The sequence below is a fragment of the Chiloscyllium punctatum genome, chromosome 32, assembly GCF_047496795.1.
Source record: "Chiloscyllium punctatum isolate Juve2018m chromosome 32, sChiPun1.3, whole genome shotgun sequence".
Classification (NCBI taxonomy): Eukaryota; Metazoa; Chordata; class Chondrichthyes; order Orectolobiformes; family Hemiscylliidae; genus Chiloscyllium; species Chiloscyllium punctatum.
In genome coordinates, this window is record NC_092770.1 from 50,115,225 (window position 1) to 50,139,138 (window position 23,914).

The 23,914-nt window shown below is 39.3% G+C and overlaps 1 protein-coding gene across 3 annotated transcripts in view; it reads right to left on the minus strand.

Annotated features, from left to right (window-relative positions):
* The window catches only part of dnm1l (dynamin 1-like), a 61,362-nt gene that overhangs the window by 31,668 nt on the left and 5,780 nt on the right, over positions 1-23,914 (minus strand). Inside the window, exons 2-6 of one of the 3 annotated variants that reach the window (XM_072552316.1) lie at positions 14,439-14,586; positions 11,045-11,083; positions 5,391-5,437; positions 1,080-1,151; positions 63-149 (exon numbers count right to left, since the gene is read on the minus strand). In XM_072552316.1, the coding sequence (XP_072408417.1) occupies positions 63-149; positions 1,080-1,151; positions 5,391-5,437; positions 11,045-11,083; positions 14,439-14,586 (393 nt within the window). The remainder of the gene's footprint in view (positions 1-62; positions 150-1,079; positions 1,152-5,390; positions 5,438-11,044; positions 11,084-14,438; positions 14,587-23,914) is intronic. The other 2 variants (XM_072552318.1, XM_072552317.1) reach the window with 2 other exon arrangements.

Below are 23,914 nucleotides of genomic sequence, written 5' to 3' on the forward strand. Positions count from 1 at the left end.
TTAACTATAACCAGCAAATTCCAACAGCTCTGGATGATTGTGACTGTTGAAACACACCATACCTTTGTCATTCCAGGAAGATCGACAAGTGTTAAATTAACCACATGCGGTGAGAAGATCCTGAGGTGAATTGGTTCAATACTAATACCCTGCAACAGTAAAAATGGTATAAATGAAATAGGAATGCACAATATTAAATATAGGCTTTGGAAACCATGATTTCATTCAAGTTTTAAGAGCAGTTTTGGAGGATATATTTGCCACTTTCACAGTGTTTTAATTTCATTATACTTTTCTAGATCAAAGTGTTTAGTCTGCTGCATTTCCAGTTTTAATGACTGCCTATATTAAATATATTTTCTCTTGAAATTGTGGTGTTCAAAATTCATTCTGAACATCAATGAGAGAATATAACATCAGAGAAAGAAAACACCCATTCAACACAGAGATGAGGAGGATTTCATTTCCTCTCAGAGGGTGGTGATTCTGTGGAATTCTTTGCCACAGATGGCTGTCAAGGCTGGATTGTTAAGTAAATTCAAGGACGAGATAGACAGATTTCTAATCATTAGGGGAACCAAAAGTAATGTAAGTAAAGCAGGAATGTGGAATTGAGAATTATCCAATCAATTGTGATCACATTGGATGGGCGGCACGGTGGCACTGTGGTTAGCACTGCTGCCTCACTGCGCCAGAGACCTGGGTTCAATTCCCGTCTCAGACAAATGACTGTGTGTGGAGTTTGCACCTTCTCCCAGTGTCTGCGTGGGTTTCCTCCGGGTGCTCCGGTTTCCTCCCACAGTCCAAAGATGTGCAGGTAAGGTGAATTGGCCATGTTAAATTGCCCGCAGTGTTAGGTAAGGGGTAAATGTAGCGGTATGGGTGGGTTGCGCTTCGGTGGGTCGGTGTGGACTTGTTGGGCCGAAGGGCCTGTTTCCACACTGTAATGTAATCTAATCTAAGCCGACTTGATGAGCTCACTAGTCTACTCCTGCTACGTGTAAACAGAACCAACTGTACAGGTTTTTGCATTAAGTTTATGGAGTTTGTGCCTCATCCCAATTGATTTGTATCTTTACCTTATTGCCACCAGAAACTCTTTCTGTCTCATTTTCTATTTCTTGCCTTATTTCATCAAAGTCAGTGTAGAGCTGTAAAGGGATAAATAATGAAATAGTTAAGGCATTGACATTGTAATGGATTGGTTTTTTTCCTCACCCTATTCAAAGCAGCAAGAAATCATCCGCCATATAAAAAAAATTATATTGTATTAAACAAGGCTTCCTCAGTTTATTAATTGGGGGGGAAATGATCGAAGTTAATGTCTTTCATATTAAAAAAATACTGAAAGACATATTAGATCAGTATGTTATCTAACCTACGCTGTCAGAGAACCTAGGTCTTTCTTTAAATCATTATGCAGTGCCCTCAACTGAGAGTGCGGATTTACAGGCATCAGAACAAAAACAGAAAATGCACGAGGTAGTGAGCAAGTCTGACAGTAACTGCAGAGAGATGAAAACAGTAAACATTTCAGATTTTACCTTTCAGCATAACTGATATATTTGAAATAATAACACTGATTTTCTCTCCACAAATATGCAGAGTGTGTGGAGTATTTCCAGCATTTTCAGTTTGTTTTTGATTTTTAGCATCTGCTGTATGCTACTTTTGTATCAATAAGAGTGGAGAAATGAATCGGCTGCAATTATTGTTTGAGACTACTATTCAGTCATCTCTGGTGAAAATAAGTATGTGTAAACACCAAGAGAACATGGGACTGGCTCAGGGGCAATGTTTCCCTTCTTTTGTCTTCCCTAGCCAATGCACTGAATACCTTGTAGTCTTTTATTAATTATATCATAGATGAAGGGAGACTGGGCAAGTCAAGCCTTCAGTAAACTGGGAGAAGGAAAAGTAGGGAAATCGTCAATGAGGATAGTCAAAATAATTTAACCACATGATTCATCTGAGTTCTGCTGCAGTTAATAGTGGTGCGCTCTAGAGTTTCACTAAGTGCAGTTTTGTTTTTGATTCACTCATGGGATGCAGGTGTCACTAGTTGGGCTGGCATTTAAATTTCATTTCTAGTAGCCCTTAAGGAGATGGTGCTGAGCTGGCTTCTTCAACCACTGCAGTTCACGCAATTTAAGTAGACCCACAATGCCACTGGGAAAGAATTTCAGGAGTTTAACCCAACAACTCTGAAAGGAATGGCAAGAGATTTTCAAGTCAGGATGGCGTGAGTATTGGAGGCAAACTTGCAGGTTGTGGTGCTCCCACGTATCTGCTGCCCTGGTCCTTTCAGATGGTAGTGTTTACAGGTTTGGAAGGCTAGCGGTCTATGAAGACTTAGTGACTTTCTGCAGTGCATTTTGTAGATGTATACACTGTTGTTGCTGAGCATCAGTGGTGGAGGGAGTGGATGTTTGTGGATATGGTGTCAGTGGGCTGCTTTATCCTGGATGGTGTCAAATCTCTTGAGTGCTGTTGAACTACACTTATTTAGTCAAGTGGGGAGCATTCTATCACACTGCTAACTTGTGTTTTGAAGTTGGTGAACAGGGCTTTGAGTCAGGAAATAAGTTACTCACTAAGTAATTCCTAGCCTCTGTCCTGCTCTTGTAGCCACTGTATTTATATGGTCAGCCCAGTTCAGTTTCTGTTCAATAGTAACCTCCAGGACGTGGATTATGATGATGATGAAGAAATGCCATTGAATAGAGGTGACGGTTAGACTCTCTCTTAGAGTCACAGAGATGTACAGCATGAAAACAGACCCTTCGGTCCAACCCGTCCACGCCGACCAGATATCCCAACCCAATCTAGTCCCACCTGCCAGCACCTGCCCCATATCCCTCCAAACCCTTCCTATTCATATACCCATCCAAATGCCTCTTAAATGTTGCAGTTGTACCAGCCTCCACCACATTCTCTGGCAGCTCATTCCATACACGTACCACCCTCTGCGTGAAAAAGTTGCCCCTTAGGTCTCTTTTATATCTTTCCCCTCTCACCCTAAACCTATGCCCTCTAGTTCTGGACTCCCCCACCCCAGGGAAAAGACTTTGCCCATTTACCCTATCCATTCCCCGCATAATTTTGTAAACCTCTATAAGGTCACCCCTCAGCCTTCGATGCTCCAGTTCAGCCTCACCCTGGCAACATCCTTGTAAATCTTTTCTGAACCCTTTCAAGTTTCACAACATCCTTCCGATAGGAAGGACACCAGAATTGCACGCAATATTCCAACAGTGGCCTAACCAATGTCCTGTACAGCCGCAACATGACCTTCCAACTCCTGTACTCAATACTCTTGACCAATAAAAGAAAGCATACCAAACACCTTCTTCACTAACCTATCCACCTGTGACTCTACTTTCAAGGAGCTATGAACCTGCACTCCAAGGTCTCTTTGTTCAGCAACACTCCCTAGGACCTTACCATTAAGTGTATGAGTCCTGCTAAGATTTGCTTTCCCAAAATGCAGCACCTCGCATTTATCTGAATTAAACTCCATCTGCCACTTCTCAGCCCATTGGCCCATCTGGTCCAGATCCTGTTGTAGTCTGAGGTAACCCTCTTCACTGTCCACTACACCTCCAATTTTGGTGTCATTTGCAAACTTACTAACTGCACCTCTTATGCTCGCATCCAAATCATTTATGTAAATGACAAAAAGTAGAGGGCACAGCACCGATCCTTGTGGCACTCCACTGGTCACAGGCCTCCAGTCTGAAAAACAATCCTCCACCACCACCCTCTGTCTTCTACCTTTGAGTCAGTACTGTATCCAAATGGCTAGTTCTCCCTGTATTCCATGAGATCTAACCTTGCTAATCAGTCTCCCATGGGGAACCTTGACGAACGCCTTACTGAAGTCCATACAGATCACATCTACTGCTCTGTCCTCATCAATCTTCTTGGTTACTTCTTCAAAACACTCAATCAAGTTTGTGATACATGATTTCCCACGCACAAAGCCATGTTGACTATCCCGAATCAGTCCTTGCTTTTCCAAATACATGTACATCCTGTCCCTCAGGATTCTCTCCAACATCTTGCCCACCACCGAAGTCAGGCTCACCGGTGTATAGTTCCCTGGCTTGTTGAAGATAATCCTGGCTTTGATACAGGATGAATGTTATTTGCCACTTGACAGAACTTGTTGCATTTGGACATGGATTACATCACAACTGGTGCTGAACACTGAGCAATCATTAGCAAAATTCCCACTTTTTAACCTAATGATCGTGAGAAGGTCATTGATGAAACAGCTGAAGATGGTTGGGCATAGGAAACTACCCTGAGGAACCCTGCAGAGATATCTGAGAGATGAGATGACTGATACCCAACAATTACAAAAATCTTCCTTCAGGCCTGACATAATTCCAAGCATCAGAGAATTTTCCCAATTCCTATTGAGTCCAGTTTGGTTAGGGTTCCTTAATGCCACATTTGGACAAATAATTTCTTATGTAAAGGTCTATCACTCCCGCATATGGAATTCAGCTCTTCTGTTCATGTTTGAACCAAAACTGTAATGAGGCCAGAAGCAGTTTGACAGCACTGCTTCTGACACCTTACATCACTGTACGTAATCAAGAGCAGATGGGTGAGAGGGTAATTGGTTAGATTGGATTTGTCCTGTTCTTTGTATGCAGGTCATACCTGGCTAATTGTCCACACTGTTGGGTAGATGCCATTGTTGTAGTATAACTGAAGAGTTTGATTAGGGGTGCCACAAATTCTGGAGCACAAGAACAGTAATATTGCTGGAATGTTGGCAAGGCCCATAGCCGTTGCATTTCCCAATGCCTTCAACTTCTTGATATCTTATGGAATGAATTCAATGGTTGAAGGTTGGCATCTGTGATGCTGAGGACCTCTGGAGGAGGTTAAGAAGGATCATCACTCAGCACTTCTAACTGAAGACAGAATGCTTCAGTCTTATTTTTTGCACTGATATTCTGGGGTTCCTCATCAGTGAAGATTGAAATATTTGTGGAGAGTCCTCCTCTGGTGAGTTGGTGAACTGTCCACTATTATTCACAATTGGATGTGGCAGTTCTGATTGGCTGGTTGTGAATTTGCTTAGCTCCATGTATCACTTGCTGCTAATACTATTTGGCATACAAGTAGATCTGTGGTGTAGCTCCACCAGGTTAACATCTAATTTTTACGTATGCCTGGTGCTGCTTATGTCATGCCCTCCTGCACTCTTCTTTGAGCCAACGTTCATTCATTGGCTTGATGGTATTGGTAGAGTGGAAGATTACAATTCTTATTTGATATATTACCTAGTTTCAGATTTTGGGTCTACCTTTTATACTCATATGCCTTAAAACGTTCCCAATATGAAATAACCTAACAACAAACAATGAGCATACCTTGTGTTTTGTGTGAAGAAATTTCCCCCATTCTTCTGCATCAATTCCTTTCAACAAAGTTAAAAGTAGTTAAAATATTTTTAAAAATTAACTCGACATGCTTTTTTAAGTTAACAAAAATGATTAAATTGAAATAAAGGTGAGCAAATTATAATGGTAAAATGCAACTACAATTATTTCTTAAAAAATGACAAAATAGATCCAAAAGAAATCTAAAGAAGTTTTAAAGCTGGGAGATAGAGCTCATTTTCCAGGCTACAAATTAACAAATTAGCCCTATTATCAAATGAGGTACAAACATACTCTAACAGAACCATTATTAGATCCAATGAGCTAGATTCTATTCCATCCATTACAAGTTGAAAGATTAAGTTGCCCCTTGTATCGATATTTTCTCCCAATTCATTCCTACAAAAGTCCTTCACTACCATACAGAATCAACTGATGAGTTAAACAGTATTAACTGAACCAATTATATGAATCATGTTGTAATATATAGCAACTACATTATCTTCTAGCATTGCGCAAACTTAATTCAGTCTCTTTCTGTCTTACTTCTAAACTAAGTCAGATGTCACCCAGCACCAGGTTTTAGTTCAACAGATTTACCTAAAAGCACAAGCTTTCAGAGTGCTACTCCTTCATCAGGTGATGTCTGTTGTACTATATCCTGATGTCATGTGACTTCTGGCTTTGTCCACCTCAGTCCAACACTGTTATCTTCACATCATGGTAGACTAAGGCAATACAAGTCTCATAGTAAAGTCTGTTGAAAACTTGGATTCTGATGCATTTATAAAAATTAGCAATTTATTCAGGAAATCAATGTTATAGAATATAGCCGCCCCGTATGCAAAAATTAGCAACTGTATTAGCAGAACCAAACTGTAATATTGTGCATACTGCTAACAAACCTTCTAAAACTTTGCAATAATCCCCAAACTGTTTTGAACACATGTAGCTAAACAGATAAAGAAAAACATGTAATAAATCCAATATTCTGTACTAATTTCAAGACTAGTTTGCTTTTTAACAAACCTGTTATTCTGAATAGTTAACATCTTCAAAACTGGATCACCTGAGTGATTTTTCAAGCCAGGATACCTATCACTGTTCAGTCAAATGAGTTATCACAGGATAAGTCACGTAGCATGCTACTTAAATGGAAGAAAACATCTTGAGATAAGATACCAGAGTGGAATCAGGAGCAATGCAACACGTTCAAAATTCTCATCATCCTCACTAAGATCATGTAATTCTGCCCTGGGCAGATTGAAGCCTTGATGGATGTTCAAGAGATCAAAGAGTCATCAGCTATAATTCAGTGAAGTGAAGCAATGTCAGCAGGGATCAGCCATACTTGCTAAAGTCACGCCCAAAAGTTCTACGAAAGGGCCAGTTTCAATTTCTCTGTGCTTCACCAAATTCTCCTCTTCTTTGCTGATATAATAATGTGGCAAAAGCAATATTGCTCTGAGACCCAACTCTGCAAATAAAGTTTAGAACGTTCTGAAAACTAGGTCTCAGTTTTGTCAATAACTCATGTATTTATAGCTAAAAACTTCAATTAGTGACCTTCATAAATCCAACATCTCCAGGTTAGAAATGGTCTTCAGAAAATAAGTTCAACACTTCATTTGAAGAACATTTGAAGTTCAACGTTTACTCAGCAAAATAATTCAGCATGTTATAATCTCTTTTTTTCCCAATATAATGTTGCTTTGGATTCAATCATTCAACTAAACAGGAATCAAATCTGGCACACCAACAGGCAGTATGGAAACAGTTGACAGCCCTCTAAAAGCTTCATCGCCTCAAAGAAAATTAAACTTTAAAGACTAGGTTGACAAATTATACTAACCTCTTATTTAGCCAAAAACAGGTGCCACCTACACTAAAGAAAAATAAATTGCCCTTCACTTTTTCGTCATGAATCTCTGGAGAAGACAGCCTCTCCATTCAAAAAAATGCTCCACATCATCATTCCTTATATTTTTTTCCATATAAGACAGACGATGAGACCTGTAATACATGACCCCTTAAAAGGATGGGCTCTCAAGACATGATGCACCTGGAACAAACAACTCAAAAACAATGTGATGTCTTGAGATAGGCCAATAACCTGTGCACCCTACACTCTACGGAGAAGAATCTTATCATTCACTCAAACCCACATCAATTACACGCCAGGATAAATGACCTCTTCCTGAGGATTGCACCTAGCTGTAACAAAAAGCCTATAAAAAGTTAAAAATCACACACCAGGTTATAGTCCAACAGGTTTAACTGGAAGCACACTAGCTTTTGGAGTACCATTCCTTCATCAGGTGGTTAAAGGACAACCACCTGAGGAAGGAGCGGCGCTCCAAAAGCTACTGTGCTTCCAATTACACCTGTTGGACTCTAACTGGTGTTGTGTGATTTTTAACTTTGTACACCCCAGTCCAAATCCGGCATCTCCAAATCAAAAAGCCTGTAGCCATTCTTAGATCAACCCTCAGTTGCATTTCAACGATCATGCAGACACTACTTTAGATCATTGTTTTTCCATAATGTGAGGGTGCCAGTATTAGACTGGGGTGGATAAGGTCAGAAATCAAATAACACCAGGTTATAACCCAACAATTGAAATCGCAAGCTTTCAGAGCACTGCTCCATCGTCAGATGAAGTGCAGAGAAGCACAAAGGCACAGAATTTACAAGCAGAGAGATCAAAAGATCATACAAAAGGTGCGAGTGGAGTGTCAACAGGCCAAATAACAAGTCTCTGCAGGCAATCAAAAATGTCAGACGGTGTGAGTAAAGTGTCAACAGCTGAATAGCAAATGAAGGGCTGACCCATGGTCCAAGTAATTGAGCCAGAGAGATAATTACAAAAAATTAAAAGCATATTATCATTTTTGATCACCTGTGGAGACTTGTTATTCAGCCTGTCGACACTCCACTCACACCATTTGTATGATCTTTTGATCTCCATGCCTATAAATTTTGTGCCTCCGTGCTTCTCCTCACTTTACCTAATGAAGGAGGAATGGTCCGAAAGATTATGATTTCAATTAAACCTGTTGGACTATAACCTTGTATTGTGTGATGTCTGACATTGTTTTTCCACATTAACTGTGAGCATTCCTTTCTTCATCTTTCATAATCTCTCCACTATTTTGAGCCTAGATCGTCAACAGGAAACTGGTAAGAAAGTTGAAGACCCTGGTGAGGTCAAGGAAGGCCATATATAGACGTCATTGCTGCTTTCTGCATTTTCCTTGGACTTGTCTTGCTCAGAAAATCATGTCCACTTGTGCCTGTTGATGGACAGAATGTGGTGTGCTCAGACAGGAGTTCTTCAGCCAGAAAGCAATCAATCCTTTTATTCTTGCCAAGAGTGCCTCTCTGCCATATCTTAGCACTTCTGCAGGAATTTTGTTTGTAAAAGAGCAGCAGCAGGCCCCACAGCCCACTGAGCCTGCAGCTGGCAATGTTATTAGTTGACAGATGGCCATTCCATTTTCATATCAGGCTAAGGTTGTGCTGAGATGGTGATAGCTAGCTTGCTATAGGATTTGGTTAAGGGCATTCATATTGAGGACAGAGTCTTCGTTGAAGAAATCCTCAAATTATCCCTTCCACTGAGGGCTGTTTCTCTGCCCTCGAGTGTCACCATGTTGTTAGCTCGCAGTAGGGGTAGGTCCTTCGATGTTTTGGCCATTGGTGGTCTTGACTGTGCTGAAGACTTCATGTACGTCATAGCTGGCAAGGATTTTGTTCCATCCACCATCTGTTCCTTTAGTCATGGGACTTACCCTGGAGCTCAGCATTGTGATTTATTTGTCCTGGTCATTCTCACTAAATCAGTCTTGATATTTCCCGATTAAGAAACCCAAAGTATCTTCAGTGATGCTCTTTATGAAGGTTTTAAGTGAATAGCAGTTACTGTGGGGATGAAGTGTCTCCTGTTCCTTAAGCACCACTGGTTGATTGTGAAGTGCTGACTGAATCCTTGACTGCACTGATGAGAATTGATCATAACCATCACTTTAAGATAATTCAAATGAAATCAGGCACATTGAATTACACTGAACTTCATATTTCTCCTCCCATCTTAATGCATCTCACTTTTTATTAACATATCCTTTCATTCCTTATTCACTTGTATACTAACTTAACGTTCCTTTAAATGTACTGCTGCTTTCACCTCAGCCACTGTGATAAGAAGTGCCACCTTGAACCACACAGAAATCTTTCCTGCATTATTAGCAATTATCTTTACAATCCTGTGTTTAGAATTTCTATACAAATGGAAATATCTTTTCTTGCAAATCCCTTCACTATCACTCCTGTCACCGATTTGGGTTCTCTTTACAAGGGACCAGTCTGCTCTGCCTTTCCTAACAGTTGTTCTCTTGTAGCTCTCATATCATCCTTGCAAAATCTTTATTATACAATTCTGAGTACTTCTGAAAAATGAAATTTGTGAGAAGATTTGTAGCTTGGGTGCTCGTAGTAGTGGTTCTGTTCGCTGAGCTGGGAATTTGTGTTGTAGACGTTTCGTCCCCTGTCTAGGTGACATCCTCAGTGCTTGGGAGCCTCCTGTGAAGCACTTCTGTGATGTTTCCTCTGGCATTTATAGTGGTTTGTATCTGCCGCTTCCGGTTATCAGTTCCAGCTGTCCGCTGCAGTGGCCGGTATATTGGGTCTGGGTCCAGGTCGATGTGCTTATTGATTGAATCTGTGGATGAATGCCATGCCTCTAGGAATTCCCTGGCTGTTCTCTGTTTGGCTTGTCCTATAATAGTAGTGTTATCCCAGTCAAACTTGACAAGCAACATGAGTTCGACTGGGACAACACTACTATTATAGGACAAGCCAAACAGAGAACAGCCAGGGAATTCCTAGAGGCATGGCATTCATCCACAGATTCAATCAATAAGCACATCGACCTGGACTCAATATACCAGCCATTGCAGCGGACAGCTGGAACTGACAACCGGAAGCGGCAGATACAATTCACTATAAATGCCGGAGGAAACATCACAGAAGCGCTTCACAGGAGACTCCCAAGCACTGAGGATGTCACCTAGACAGGGGACGAAACGTCTGCAACACAAATTCCCAGCTCGGCGAACCCAGAACCACAACAACTTCTATAAAACATTACCACCATAAAGGTTACAGCCGGCCAGGGTTGTCACTAACATATTCAAAGTCCTTTAAAAAAAAGCGTTCCTCTGCTCAAATGCAGAAAATGTTTAATCAATTATTTTATATCACCTGATTTGTACCTATACAGATGTAGCATAGTTTATTCCCAGGCTTCCTCAAAAACTGCTCTGTTACAAGTTGCACCAATTACTCATCCCATGATAAAGTTTTGAGTGATCACTGGAGACCTCTGTTGTGGGAGAAAGTGTTGGGTAAATTCTCATGTGGAAACTACAGCCTAGGACCTGTGCTTCAAATCTCTTCTGCATCCTATTTTATCTAGAAAAAGCCTCACTTCAAACTTTTAATATCAACCATAATAAAACACAAACAGATTTTTATGTAATTCAAATTCAAAATGGTTATCCTTTAGAAGTGTAAAACTAAAAATGATCCAAAGCCATGCAAAGAACAGACACGATGCACAGAAACAGGTAAACAAAGGAAGCGGAAACCTTTGTGAAGCTGGCCATAATTTTTCCACATGGCTGTGTCTGTAGTTAGAGAAACAGCATAAGTGTTAAATGGGTGTCTGCTTACAAGATGCTGATTTAAATTAAATACTTTCTCCCTCATGCAAAATGAAAGAGATACAATAAATATTATTCATACATTACCTGTAAGAGAAAATCAAGAATTAAATAGCCCAAGTTTCACCTGACATTTTTATTTATTATTTGTCAAGAATATTTAGCGAATCATAAAATTCCTACAGTGTGGGAGCAGGCCACTTGAACCATCTAGTCTCCACCAACCCTCTAAAGAGCAACCCACCCAAATGGAATCCACTAATTGATGGTGACAACTTGTATTTATATAGAACCTGAGATTGTCAGGCTTCTACCAATCGAAGTGAAATCCCTTGTGTTGTTAGCCCTCTCCAAGTATATTTCCTTATGCTCCTTATGACAAACCCCATTTGTCAAATGTGTTATGAAGATGTTGGTGTACTGTATCTTTAAGAGGATTAAAAGCCAGCAGTGACAGCAAGTATTCTAAAGAAACAATGTAACATTTGGTTCAGATTAGATAGCACTGGTTGAGTTGCTATGAGACAAAAACAAATTTGAATTCGGCAAATCAGTTTAAATTATACCCTGAAAATACCAAATTCCAATCAAGTTTGAATTTAGGATATTGACAATCATAAAAGCCAATGACACAATCTGATGCCTTGGGGATATAAGACTGGGGGAAATTGAACAATTGGAACAGCCAATGACATCTGCACACTGCCCAGAAAAATAGCTCTCTTAAAAAGGGAGCTTTATCGATCAGTAACCTGTAAAGCAGAATCCCTAAGAAGTAAAATAAGACCGGAATACAAAGAAGAACCGAAAGCTGCCTAGTTTTGAGATAAGAAGTTTTGTTTTGTAAATCTTAATTGGGAGTTTTAATGTGACTAATACTGTAGAAGAGGAAGATAAAAGATAGGTTACAGGAAGGAGGTGTAAATAGTTGTTTGTTATACTTTTAAGAAATAAAGTTGTTAATTTTTACTTTAAAAAGTTCTTGACCTATAGAGTTTTCATAGATTACTGCACAGGATAAGTCTTTTCTGTTTCTAGATTAAATTGAGCAGGAGGATTTACCCCATGTCACAACGGATTGCAGGCTTTAAATTACCACAGCGAAAGTTAAGCAGGTTCAAGACAAGCCAGAGGTTTTCTGCAGCCAACCTCCATAACTGAGGTCTCTATATCGAGGTCCTTGGACACATGTGGAGGGATACAAACATTGTTGTACATTACTGAGGAGTGTCCCCTTTACAGACTAAGAGGTGGACTAATTACATTAAAGCCATCAAATGAGGGAGCAATGTTTGGCTCCAGGGATTTATGTTTGCCAAATAAATAATTCATTTCTATGCATCAGCAGCAGACTACACAACAACTGAAATTTTAAATCATGGGGTGAGTGGAATAAAAGGAGAGATGTCATAGATAGGGAGTAACAATGATAATCGTTGAAAGTAAGGGGAGTAAGAAAGGGGAGTTAAAGAAGCACGGTGGCTCAGTGGTTAGCATTGCTGCCTCACAGCACCAGGGTCCCAAGTTTGATTCCAGCCTCGGGCGACTGTTGTATGGAGTTTGCACATTCTCCCAGTGTCTGCGTGGGTTTCCTCCAGTTGCTCTGGTTTCCTCCCACATTCCAAAGATGTGCAGGTCAGGGGAATTGGTCATGCTAAATTGCCCATAGTGTTAGGTGCATTAGTCAGAAGGAAATGGGTCTGGGTGGGTTACTCTTCAGAGGGTCAATGTGGACTGGTTGGGCCGAAGGGCCTGTTTCCACACTGTAGGGAATCTAATAAGGCTTTCAATATAATAAATGGTGTGTTTGAACTAAAGTCATGAAAACAAAAATCTATCCCATAAAATCATGTGTTCAACTCACAATGTAAAAGAAATTTAAGATGTTATATTTTGTGAAATTAGAATATCTTCTAAATCCTACAGCTTGTCAATAACTTACAGGTTGAAACCTCAACAGTAATCCTTCCTAATTTATCACTACTTTGAAGCAAACAGCATGCTGCTTCTCAAATTCTTGGCTTTCACAGCAAAAACAAAATGAAAAATAAAAGATAATGTAAATCTACTAAAGGTCACATTATCAGTCAAGAAATAAATCACTTAAGAAATTCTATGGCAAATAGAATTGTCATACTATTTTCTAATTTACCTAATTTCTTTGTGATAAGTCTGGATCATATTCCTAGATAGATTATTTTTATTCATTTATGGGATGTGGGAGTTGCTGACTAGGATGGTGTTTATTGCCTATCCCATTTCCCTGGAGAATGTGGTGGTAAGCAGTTTCCTTTGAACCGCTCTAGTTCGTGGGATATAATGGCACCCACAGTGCTGTTACAGAGACTGGCTGGACTTTGATACTGCAATAGTGAAGGAAATGGGTCCAGTCGGGATGGGATGTGACGTGACATCGAGGAGAATTTGCAGATCGTGGTGCTCCCATGCATCTGCTACCATTGTCCTTCCCTATATTAGATTTGAAGGAGCTTTGGCATGTTACTGCAATGCATCTTCTAGATGGCATACACCATTGCCACTGTTCAAATGTAGCTACTACATTTATTTGGTTGGTTCAGTTCAGTTTATAGACAATGTAAAACTTCTTCCTCAGGTGTTTATACTGAAGAATTTAGCAATTATAATTTCATTGAACATCAATGGGGAAATGGCTTTTACGGGAGATGATCGCTGTTTGGTACTTGTGAGGCATGAAGGCTACATCAAACAGACACTCTTTGAATTCTCTCAAGTTCAACTTCCAGTCTCTGCTCAATGAAGTAATTGCAGCTACAACAGGGTTTCTTGTGTGGCTACTTGATAATCAATATCATTCTGAACACAATAGAAGGAAGGTGCAGAAGCCTGAGTAATCATTAGTATGACTGTTCTGCTCGCCACAGAATTGCTCAAAGTGATTTGTTTTGTGACTGATAATGTGCCCAAACAGTTTAATTGTAATTAGCAACTTCTAAAAATATAAATAACTTCAATGAATTGGATTCAGTTTCAAACAAATGTGGCCACTGACAGAATTTGGATTAGCCTGCAAATTTTCAATGATATTACTAACATTGGAAGAGACATGATGTTTATGGTGTACAAGTATAGTGGGTATCAATGTTAGAATACATTTTGAACTACTAAGCTGTTTAGTTTCCAAACTCAGTCAGAGAGAGAAAATTGGAGTCAAACTATCAGATGAGGATTTGAACTGTGAATACAATCAGATAAAATCAGCATCATTATTCTCAAATTTCTGTCCAAGGCTGAACAAACTTTATGTAAATTATTACAATGTAAATTTTAAAAGACATACCGTCATCATCGCCTGCTCCTTTCCGCTGGTCCTCAGGGGAAACATTCACTAGCTGCAGTATTAATGGCCTTCGAGTGACAATACCAGTGCCTCTGGGGAGCAAGTCCTTACCTACCAGACTCTCCAGTACTGAGCTTTTTCCGCTGCTCTGTCATGAATCACAAAATAGAAACAGTCTGTTAAAAAATGATAACATATAAGTTTGTGATGTACAGAGTGTGCTCCAATTCCCATTACTGGCCTTTGCAAAAAAACATATTGGAGTAGCAGGGCATATTCCACCATCGTCTAATATTTCTGCTAATTTGAGGCCAGTTCCAGTGACAGAATTGACATTTTTTCAATTTTTTACTTAAGCCAGTAAAATCATGACTTTGGCTCTCAGCAGAGTTGTAAGGTGACAAACTGAGGAAAACAAATACATAAGCGTAAAAAAAGACTTGAAAATTGTTTTTAAACTAGCATTTAAAATTGAAGTTTTCAGTGAAGCATATGGTCATCTGATCTCTCGCCATCAGTAATCGGGATTTTTTTGGGAACTGAACTTACCTGACCATGCTTAACCATTTTTAGAATTCTTTAAGGTAACAAGCCGGATAGGTGAAGAGAAGTCACTAGTTGTAATATATTTGAGTTTCCAAAAAACATACTGCACATAAGGCTACTTAATAAGATTAAAGCCAATGGTGTTGATAGTAGCGTGTTAGCATGGATAGACGACTGGCTAACTAATAAAAAGCATAGCATTTGGATAAAGACAGCTTTCTCTGGACAGCAACTTGTAACAAGCAGAGAGCACAAAGATTGCAATTATTTAAAATATATAGGAATGATTATGATGAGGGAAGTGTATGTACTAATGCCAAGTTTTCAGATGACCCAAAACACAGTTGGGAAGGCAACTTTGGGGATGACACAAAACTAAGTGGGAAAGCAAGTTCGAAGATGGTACAAAGAGTCCACAGTATATAGGTGGGGTGAGTGAGTGAGTGGACAAAATCTTGTCTGATGGAGTTTAATGTGGGAAAACTTGAGGTTAGGTATGTTGGCAGGAAAATAGAGGAGCTGAATATTATTTAAATTGAGTATGACTGCAGAAAAGTGCAGAAAAGGGATTTGGGTTCCACATTTATGAATCACAAAAAAACTGGAATACAAGTTTTATAGGTAATAGAAAGGTAAATAGAATGTTGCTCTTTATCACAGAAATGCAGAGGTGTAACAGCGCAGGAGGAAGCCATTCCTCCCCTCAGATCTGCACCAGCTGATTAAATGAGCACCATTATGTATTGCCAATCTCCTCCTTTTTCCCCATACACCTGCACATTATTTCATCCAAGTAATCATCCAATGCCTCTTGAATGGTTATTTGGTTCAACCTCAATAAAATGCAAGATGACGATGAAGTAAATATTTTCCTCATGAGTCAAAATTCAGATGGCATCTGACCAGTGTTGTCCATGTTCCATGAAATGTGCTAAAATTAATGAGATTCTGCAATCATATTAAAACATGACTGAGAATATGACTGCACTGAGCCTTGAAATCCATGAATGGATGCAGTTGACAAATGAAACTGATGCGGATTATACTCTTGCATTAAAGAAATTATCTTGTCAGTTTGAATATGCAATAGACATATAAATCAACCTTATTGACATGTTCATAGAAGCCTAAAGAACAATAAAATTCATGTCACATTTTTGAGCGAGAGAGATAAGCTGATGTGGAAGCAGGCATGTAATGAGGCCACAGTCATGGAAATGTCTCAGATAGTCGCAAAGTGGAAGGGAATTCCTTCCCTGAGCTGGCCAGGGAATTTTTCAAGATTATTACCATCAGCCATTCATGGGATGTGGACGTAGTTGGGTGGGTCACTATTTATTGCCCATCCTCATTTCAGAAGAAATGAAGTATTAAAAATAGGGAAGTCTTCGTAAAACTATACAAACAACTAGTCAGACTATACCTCGAATACTGCGAACAATTTTGGCCCCTTTATCTAAGGGCAATGGAGGCAGTCCAGGGAAGGTTCACTAGGTTGATCCCAGGTATGGAGGGATTTTCTTTTGAGCACAGGCAGTGTAAGTTGGAATTGTACTCACTGGAATTTAGAAAAATGAGATCCAACCTTACTGAAACAAACAAGATTTTTTAGAGAGCCTGAAAGGGAAGATGTAGAGAGGCTCTTTCACCTTGTGGGATAGGCTTGGACCAGAGGCTATATTTCTTCAGCCAGAGAGTGGTGGGCCTGTGGAACTCACTGCCACAGAACGCAGTGGAGGCAGGGACGTTAAATATCTTCAAGGCAGAGATTAATAAATTCTTAATCTCGCAAGGAATTAATGAATACGGGGAAAGTACGGTAAGTGACATTGAAATGCCCATCAGTCATGATTGAATGACGGAGTGGACTTGATGGGCCGAATGGCCTTATTTCTATTCCTACTTCTTATGGTCTTATAATCTCAGAGGAAGGAGTCAACCATTTAATATAAGAGGTGATTTTCTCTCAGAATGTAATGAATCTGTGGGAACTCTTTACTGTAGAGCGCTTCTGAGGATTGATCATTAAGAATATTCAAGATCAAGATAAACAGATTTTTAATCAATAAGGGAATCAAGTGGTATGGGGAAAAGGCAGGAAAGTGGAGTTGAAGATATCAGCTGAGTGACAATCTCATTGAATTGCAAAGCAGTCACAATGGCTGTTCCTACATCATATGATCTATTGCATGCAGCTCATACTTCATCAGCTCATCTGATATATGGCATCCATACTTAATCTTCAATGCTCAATTGTAAATATCTTATCCTTGCATTCAAATCCATGTCCTTGTGCCTTTCCCCAAATTTATAACTTCCTTTAGCTTCCCAACTCTCTGAAACCTCTGTACCACCCCAATTCTGCACTCATACACTTGCCAGATTTTCAATGATTCGAAAACAACAGCTCTTTTTATCAGTTGGCTAAGTCCCAAGTTCAGAAATTCCTAAGCTCTCTATGCTTCTCTGCTCCTTAAGCTTCTTCACAAAAAACTCGCTGGCTAAGTTTCTGTTTTCTTGTACTAATATGCTTTCTGATATGAACATTTTGTCTAATCTCGCTCCAGTGAAACACTATAGTTCATGTTGCATACATATTACCTCTAACATAGTAAGTTTTTATTATGTTACATTTGAGTAAGATAACTTTTAAAAGCATTAAAATTTCTGTTTCAAGCATGGTTTCTGTTCTTAAAAGAGATTCATATGTTTTTTTTCAAGATCACCTGATTTTTAAAGTGCTTTACAGCCAATTAAGTACTTTAGAACAAAAGCAAGATACTACAGATGCAGGAAATCTAAAATAAAAACAGAAGAACACAACAAATATTCATGTTGGGTAGCAGCTGTGGTTTCAGGTCAATGAATTTGATCAGAAATGAAGAAAGATAGAAAAGTAAGCGCTTTTAAAGCAGTGAAAGGATAGCGTTTTGCAAGGATGACTGTGAGGGGGCTGACATGTTGCCAAGGAAATGGTTCCTTCAGAATATTAAAAGGTAAAACGAAGATGTGTTTAGTGACAATAACATAAAGGAGGTGAAAAAAAATGCTATGAGCATAATCTACCGAATCCAAAGGAGTGGAGGGAGCCAAGGTGAAAGTAAGGGAAATAAAAACAGAGTAGCAACAAACAGCATTTGAATGATCAGATAATGTTTTTTGTGAAACTAATATTGGCTCCAAAACCAGTTCTAACTCCCCTATCCTTCAGTGAAACAGTGCCATGAGATTTTATATATCTACATGAGCAGGCTTTAATTTTTTCCCCACTGATCCTGTCACACCATATAACCCAGGGCGTGAGTACCTATGTACCAATGAACCCCAAAGGTTGCTTTAATGTCTAGCCCAAAAGAAAGCATCTCAGATGGTACAGCAAACCATTAATACTAGATTGACTGTTAGCCTTGCTCATATCCTGGAGTAAGACTTGATTCAAGATCCAGAAGCAAGGATGCTATCCACCAGGCCACACAGGAACACAAATCAAGTCAGAAGAAACAACAGTTTTTTTTAATAGAACAAATAATGTAAAACAAAAGTGTTCTGATGGAAATTTTATGAAGAGTTAATAGGAAAAAAAATTATTTAAAATTGGTTATTGAACTGCATTCAAGAAGAGAAGGATAAATTAATAGATGTTTTTAGGCAGATGATTTCAATACCTCATTAGAAATACTGCTTGGAGAAAAATCCATAACACCTCTTAAAAAGGAAATGATAATACATTCTTTTTAAACTTTATAACAATGAGGGAACGGAGCAAATAACAGAGCGATATGTCTGTAGCCTCTTTTCTCGCAACTGTCATATTCTGTGATTCTTAGTATATGAGCAAAGGCATTAGCCTTTGTTATTAGTTTCCCTAATTACAACGGAATATTCAACCTAGCACTCATAACAGTACTCAAATGTGATAAGTTTTTTTTCACTAATGGGATATGGGCATGTCTGGCTAAGCCTGCATTTATTGCCCATCCCTAATTACCAAGAGGCTTGCACAAACGAAAATTTGAAAAGAAATACAGAAATGTAGGCAAGAAGCAAGGAGCAGGATTAGAATCAGAAGCCAGGTGCAAGAGTCCAGAAGATTGTGTTGATTGTTCACTGCCAAGATTCAGAACATTTGCTCTGGGCTGAAAATTGGCAGGATCCACTGGTGATAGACCATGTTAATTTCCAATGACACAGGTAAAACTCTACTAGACCTGGTAGTGTGTAACAAAACAGAATTAATCAACAATCTCAGGTAAGAATGCCCAGGTGACAGTGGTCAAAACAAGGGAGAAGTGCAGATCCACGATTAGTGACTTAAACCTAAACAAAGGTAACTGTGAGAGTCTTAAGGCAGAAGTGAACCATGAAGTTGATTCAAGAGTAGAACAGTAAAGTTGCAGTGGCAGACTGTTAAAGAGATATTTAATAACTCTCAGCAGTAGTTTATTCTAATGAGAAAGAAAGGCTCTTTAAGATGATTGCATCATCACTGGCTAAATAAGGAAGTTAAGGGTAGTATTATGTTGAAGGAAACACCATGCAAATCTACAAACCTGATGAAGAAGCTAGTGTGCTTCCAATTAAACGTTTTAGATTAGATTAGATTAGATTACTTACAGTGTGGAAACAGGCCCTTCGGCCCAACAAGTCCACACCGCCCCGCCAAAGCGCAACCCACCCATACCCCTACATTTACCCCTTACCTAACACTACGGGCAATTTAGCATGGCCAATTCACCTGACCTGCACATCTTTGGACTGTGGGAGGAAACCGGAGCACCCGGAGGAAACCCACGCAGACACGGGGAGAACGTGCAAACTCCACACAGTTAGTCGCCTGAGGCGGGTATTGAACCCGGATCTCTGGCGCTGTGAGGCAACAGTGCTAACCACTGTGCCACCGTGCCGCCTACTGTTGGACTATAACCTGGCATTGTATGATTTTTAACTTTGTACACCCCAGTCCAACATCGGCATCTCCAAATCACAAATCTACAAAGATATGGATAGGTCAAAGGACTGGACAGATTTTTAGAAGCTGTAAAAGATAGCTAAAAATATGTTAAAGATGCAGAAAGCACCTGCGAATATTTGAACAGGAAAAGAGTAACTATAGCTAATGCTGATCCTCCAGAGAGGACAAGAGAAAGAGGCAGTGTCTGGGGAATTGGTATTGAAAAACAAAGAAATGGCAGAGGTGTTGAACAGGTAGAAGATTTAGAAAACATCTCAAAGATAATTAAAAATTAAGAGGTGACAGGGAGGGATGCAAAAACAAAATCAAGGAAAGGTGTTTGGAAAACAATTGATAATACACGGATGTGTCCATTTGTACTGTGCAAGTCAACAAGCAAATGAAATTGTAGCTCTCAAAGTACTTGGTGCTCCAACCTTAGTTACATTCACTTTTTCTCTGACAACTATGGTAGGACTTATTGAAAGGGTTTTAATAGGTCACTCGAGTCTAGGGGGTCTTTGAAGAGCAGTTAAAGGGATGAAGTAGGTTTGAATATGTGAAGTATGATAGAGAGAGAGAGAGAGAGAGAGAGAGAGACATACACGGAGACAGTGCAGTAAAGAAATAAGCTTCATGCTGTTATCTGTGCTGCTAACTGAACTTTGATAGTATCCAGCGAGCGCTGGCGAATATCAGGCACACCCTAATGAACAGGTTATTGATGGTGTGAAGGTGACTGAACACCAAGGTCAGTTGAAGCTCAGGGTAAAATCCCAAGAGCTATTAGAAGTCAAAGGAAGCGCTGGAAGCCTCATGAAGTATTGCAGCTAGGGCTTAGGGAAAGCCCTTGATGACTCAGAAGTTATTAATATTTCAGTGCAGAAAGTGGGGTGGAAAATGCTTGGTGAAGACAGAATTTAGAACCAGCAAAGAATGCCTAAAAAAAAAGGAGAGAAAGCAGAATATGAGAGAAATCTAGCTAACAATATAAAATAGATAGCAAGAGTTTTTACAAGGACTTAAGAGTCTGTGAAAACTCCAAAGTCATGACTGCAGATGAGTGCAGCTTCCAGAATCCGGGAAAGACTAGATACAGGGAAGGCAAATGAAGTACCAGGACATGAACAACAATTGAGATAGTCCATGAAATTGCACTTTTAAAGGGAGTTTTAGACTGAATACCATATATACTAGTGTATAGGTCAAGTTTTGAAGACCTTTTTTGAGCTGAAATTAGGGGGATCGACTTATACACGAGATATTGTTTGAGGAGATGAAATTCACGCTTGGCATAAATAAAAAAAAAGGACAAACAAGAGCCAGATCTCTATATAAAATAATATCTTGAATATTAGCAAAGTTAAACATAGTAAAATGGACCCAGCTTGTACAAAGTGCGAAAACAATTATAATACTTTCATTCTATATAACTAATATCTACTTTGGTTGAATATAGGATAGATGGAAGAAAGAAGTTTGCACTCAAGTCCTGACTTTCATTTGCACTTCATCTTCGAGTAGTAATATGTTTTAAGTACTACATTTAAAATGGGAAATTTACCTTCTAGGCCTAGTCCTTGAACCTTCCCTGTAATATGTTCGCGCCGGTACTCTGTGGATAACTGAAACCGCAGAAACTGACTCCGCAGATTACAGTAATTCTGAAAACCTGCAGTGAATCATGATGACTGACGGACAGGAAGACCTGTAACGGAGCAGTATGATCAGCTGACTGGAAAGCCAGAGTGGAGCACAATGGGCAGGCACACTGACTCCTAAATGTTGATCTGTAATTGTGAAGGACTAGGGATGACTTATACATGGGGTATATGGAAAATACAAGACCTTTTGGCCAAAAATAAGGGATCGCTTTATACCTGACGTCAACCTATACACAAATATATACGATATTTGGAATCGCTTGTAAAGTTTTAATCTAAGTTGCTCAGAGCCACTAATGTCAGAGAAAGTTGCTGAGAAATCTATGGCTTCTGTCATGACCACATTTCCTACTTAATGTCCTCCATTGGGTGCTCAACTACAATTGGCTTGTTATCCATATTTACCTCATGTTAATTCTGAATGTTAGAACATAATGTTTGTTTTTCAAAATATAATTTGGTGAAAAAGACACAGTTTGTCAACTGACAATCATCATTAACTGGTGTATTCTCTATGCTAGCCCTTGTCCTGTTCATAGTGCACATATCAACCAATTACACCTTTCTTACATACAATATAAAAGTTAGTTTCCCCTCAAATTGGTGTTCTTGGGAATTGTCTTGATGATTGCAAGAGAAAAAACAATGTCAAATTGCATTGTTTTTAAAGAAACAGCCAAGTTTCTACATAAACTGTAGATTTTATTACTGTTTTAACTGTGTATAGTAATTTCTATTGCTGTTTGTTCAAAACTGTGGAACCTTTACCATTAAAATAAGCACCTGGAACCTCATATTTTCTCTGCTCTAAAAAATGTATAATCAGAACATAAATTTAGAAATTTGAGCTTGCATAATATTAAGGCTGATAAGTTCACAGAACCGTATCACAAGCATCTTGGGGTATTAAAGAAGTGAGGACAGAGACAGTATATGCAATGATTATAATCTTTCTTAGCTTGTCAAAGTGTCCCAGAGGAGTAGAAAATAGCAATTGAAGCCGAAAAATAAAGGCAAATTAATCTAACATCTGATATAAGCTGCTGGAATCATTAAGAATGTTATAGCAGTAGATTTAGAAATGACAATGTGACTACGCAGAGCCTACATGGCATTGTGAAATGAACACTGTGCTTAGTTGATCTATTAAGGTTTTCTAATTAAGCAATACTCAATGGATTCAAAGGAACGAGATGATGTTGGATTTCCAAAAGCCATATGATAAGGTTCCACTTCAAATTCTGCCAGAAAAAATAACAGCACATTTAGGGATAACACATTAGCAAAGATAACAGGACTAATCAGCTAGCAGGAAACAGAGAGTAGGGATAAATGGATCTTTTTCAGTTGGGAAGCTTTATTAATGGAGTGCAACAGTAATCAATGCTGAGGCCTCAACTATTTATAATCTATAAATTAACATGGATTATGAAATCTACATTATGTTATTGGGATGAGTGGATCAAATCTATTGCAGTTAAAATTGCCAATGACACCAAAATAGGTAGGAAAGTAAGTTGCCAAGGCAAGGTAGAGTTTGCATGTTAAGTAGAGTCTGATTAGATTAGATTAGATTACTTACAGTGTGGAAACAGGCCCTTCGGCCCAACAAGTCCACACCGCCCCGCCGAAGCGTAACCCACCCATACCCCTACATCTACCCCTTACCTAACACTACGGGCAATTTAGCATGGCCAATTTACCTGACCTGCACATCTTTGGACTGTGGGAGGAAACCGGAGCACCCGGAGGAAACCCACGCAGACACGGGGAGAATGTGCAAACTCCACACAGTCAGTCGCCTGAGACAGGAATTGAACCCAGGACTCTGGTGCTTGTGAGGCAGCAGTGCTAACCACTGTGCCACCGTGCCGCCCTGGATACATTAAGTTAGTGGGATAAAATTTGGCAAATGGAGTATAATGTGGGTAAATGTGAACTTGTCCATTTTGGCAGGAAGAACAAAAAAGCAGTTAGCTATTTAATGGAGAGAGATTATAGAACTTGGTGTACAGAGAAGTCCAAGTGCCCTGAACGTATATGTCCTGGTTAATTTGCAGCTACACCTAGTGATTAAGAAGGTAAATGTAATGTTGGTATTTAGTGCAAGAGGAATAAAAGTAGGGAAGTTTCACTGTAGCTGCACAGCACATTGTTGAGACCACTACATTCAGTTTTGGTCTAATTATTTGAAAGAAGATATCATTGCTTTAGAAACAGTTCAGAAGTGTTCATTTCACACATTCTAAGAGTGATGGCATTTCAGTTACACTGACAAGAGATCAGAGAATGAGGGTCTGAGGCAACTTGGATTA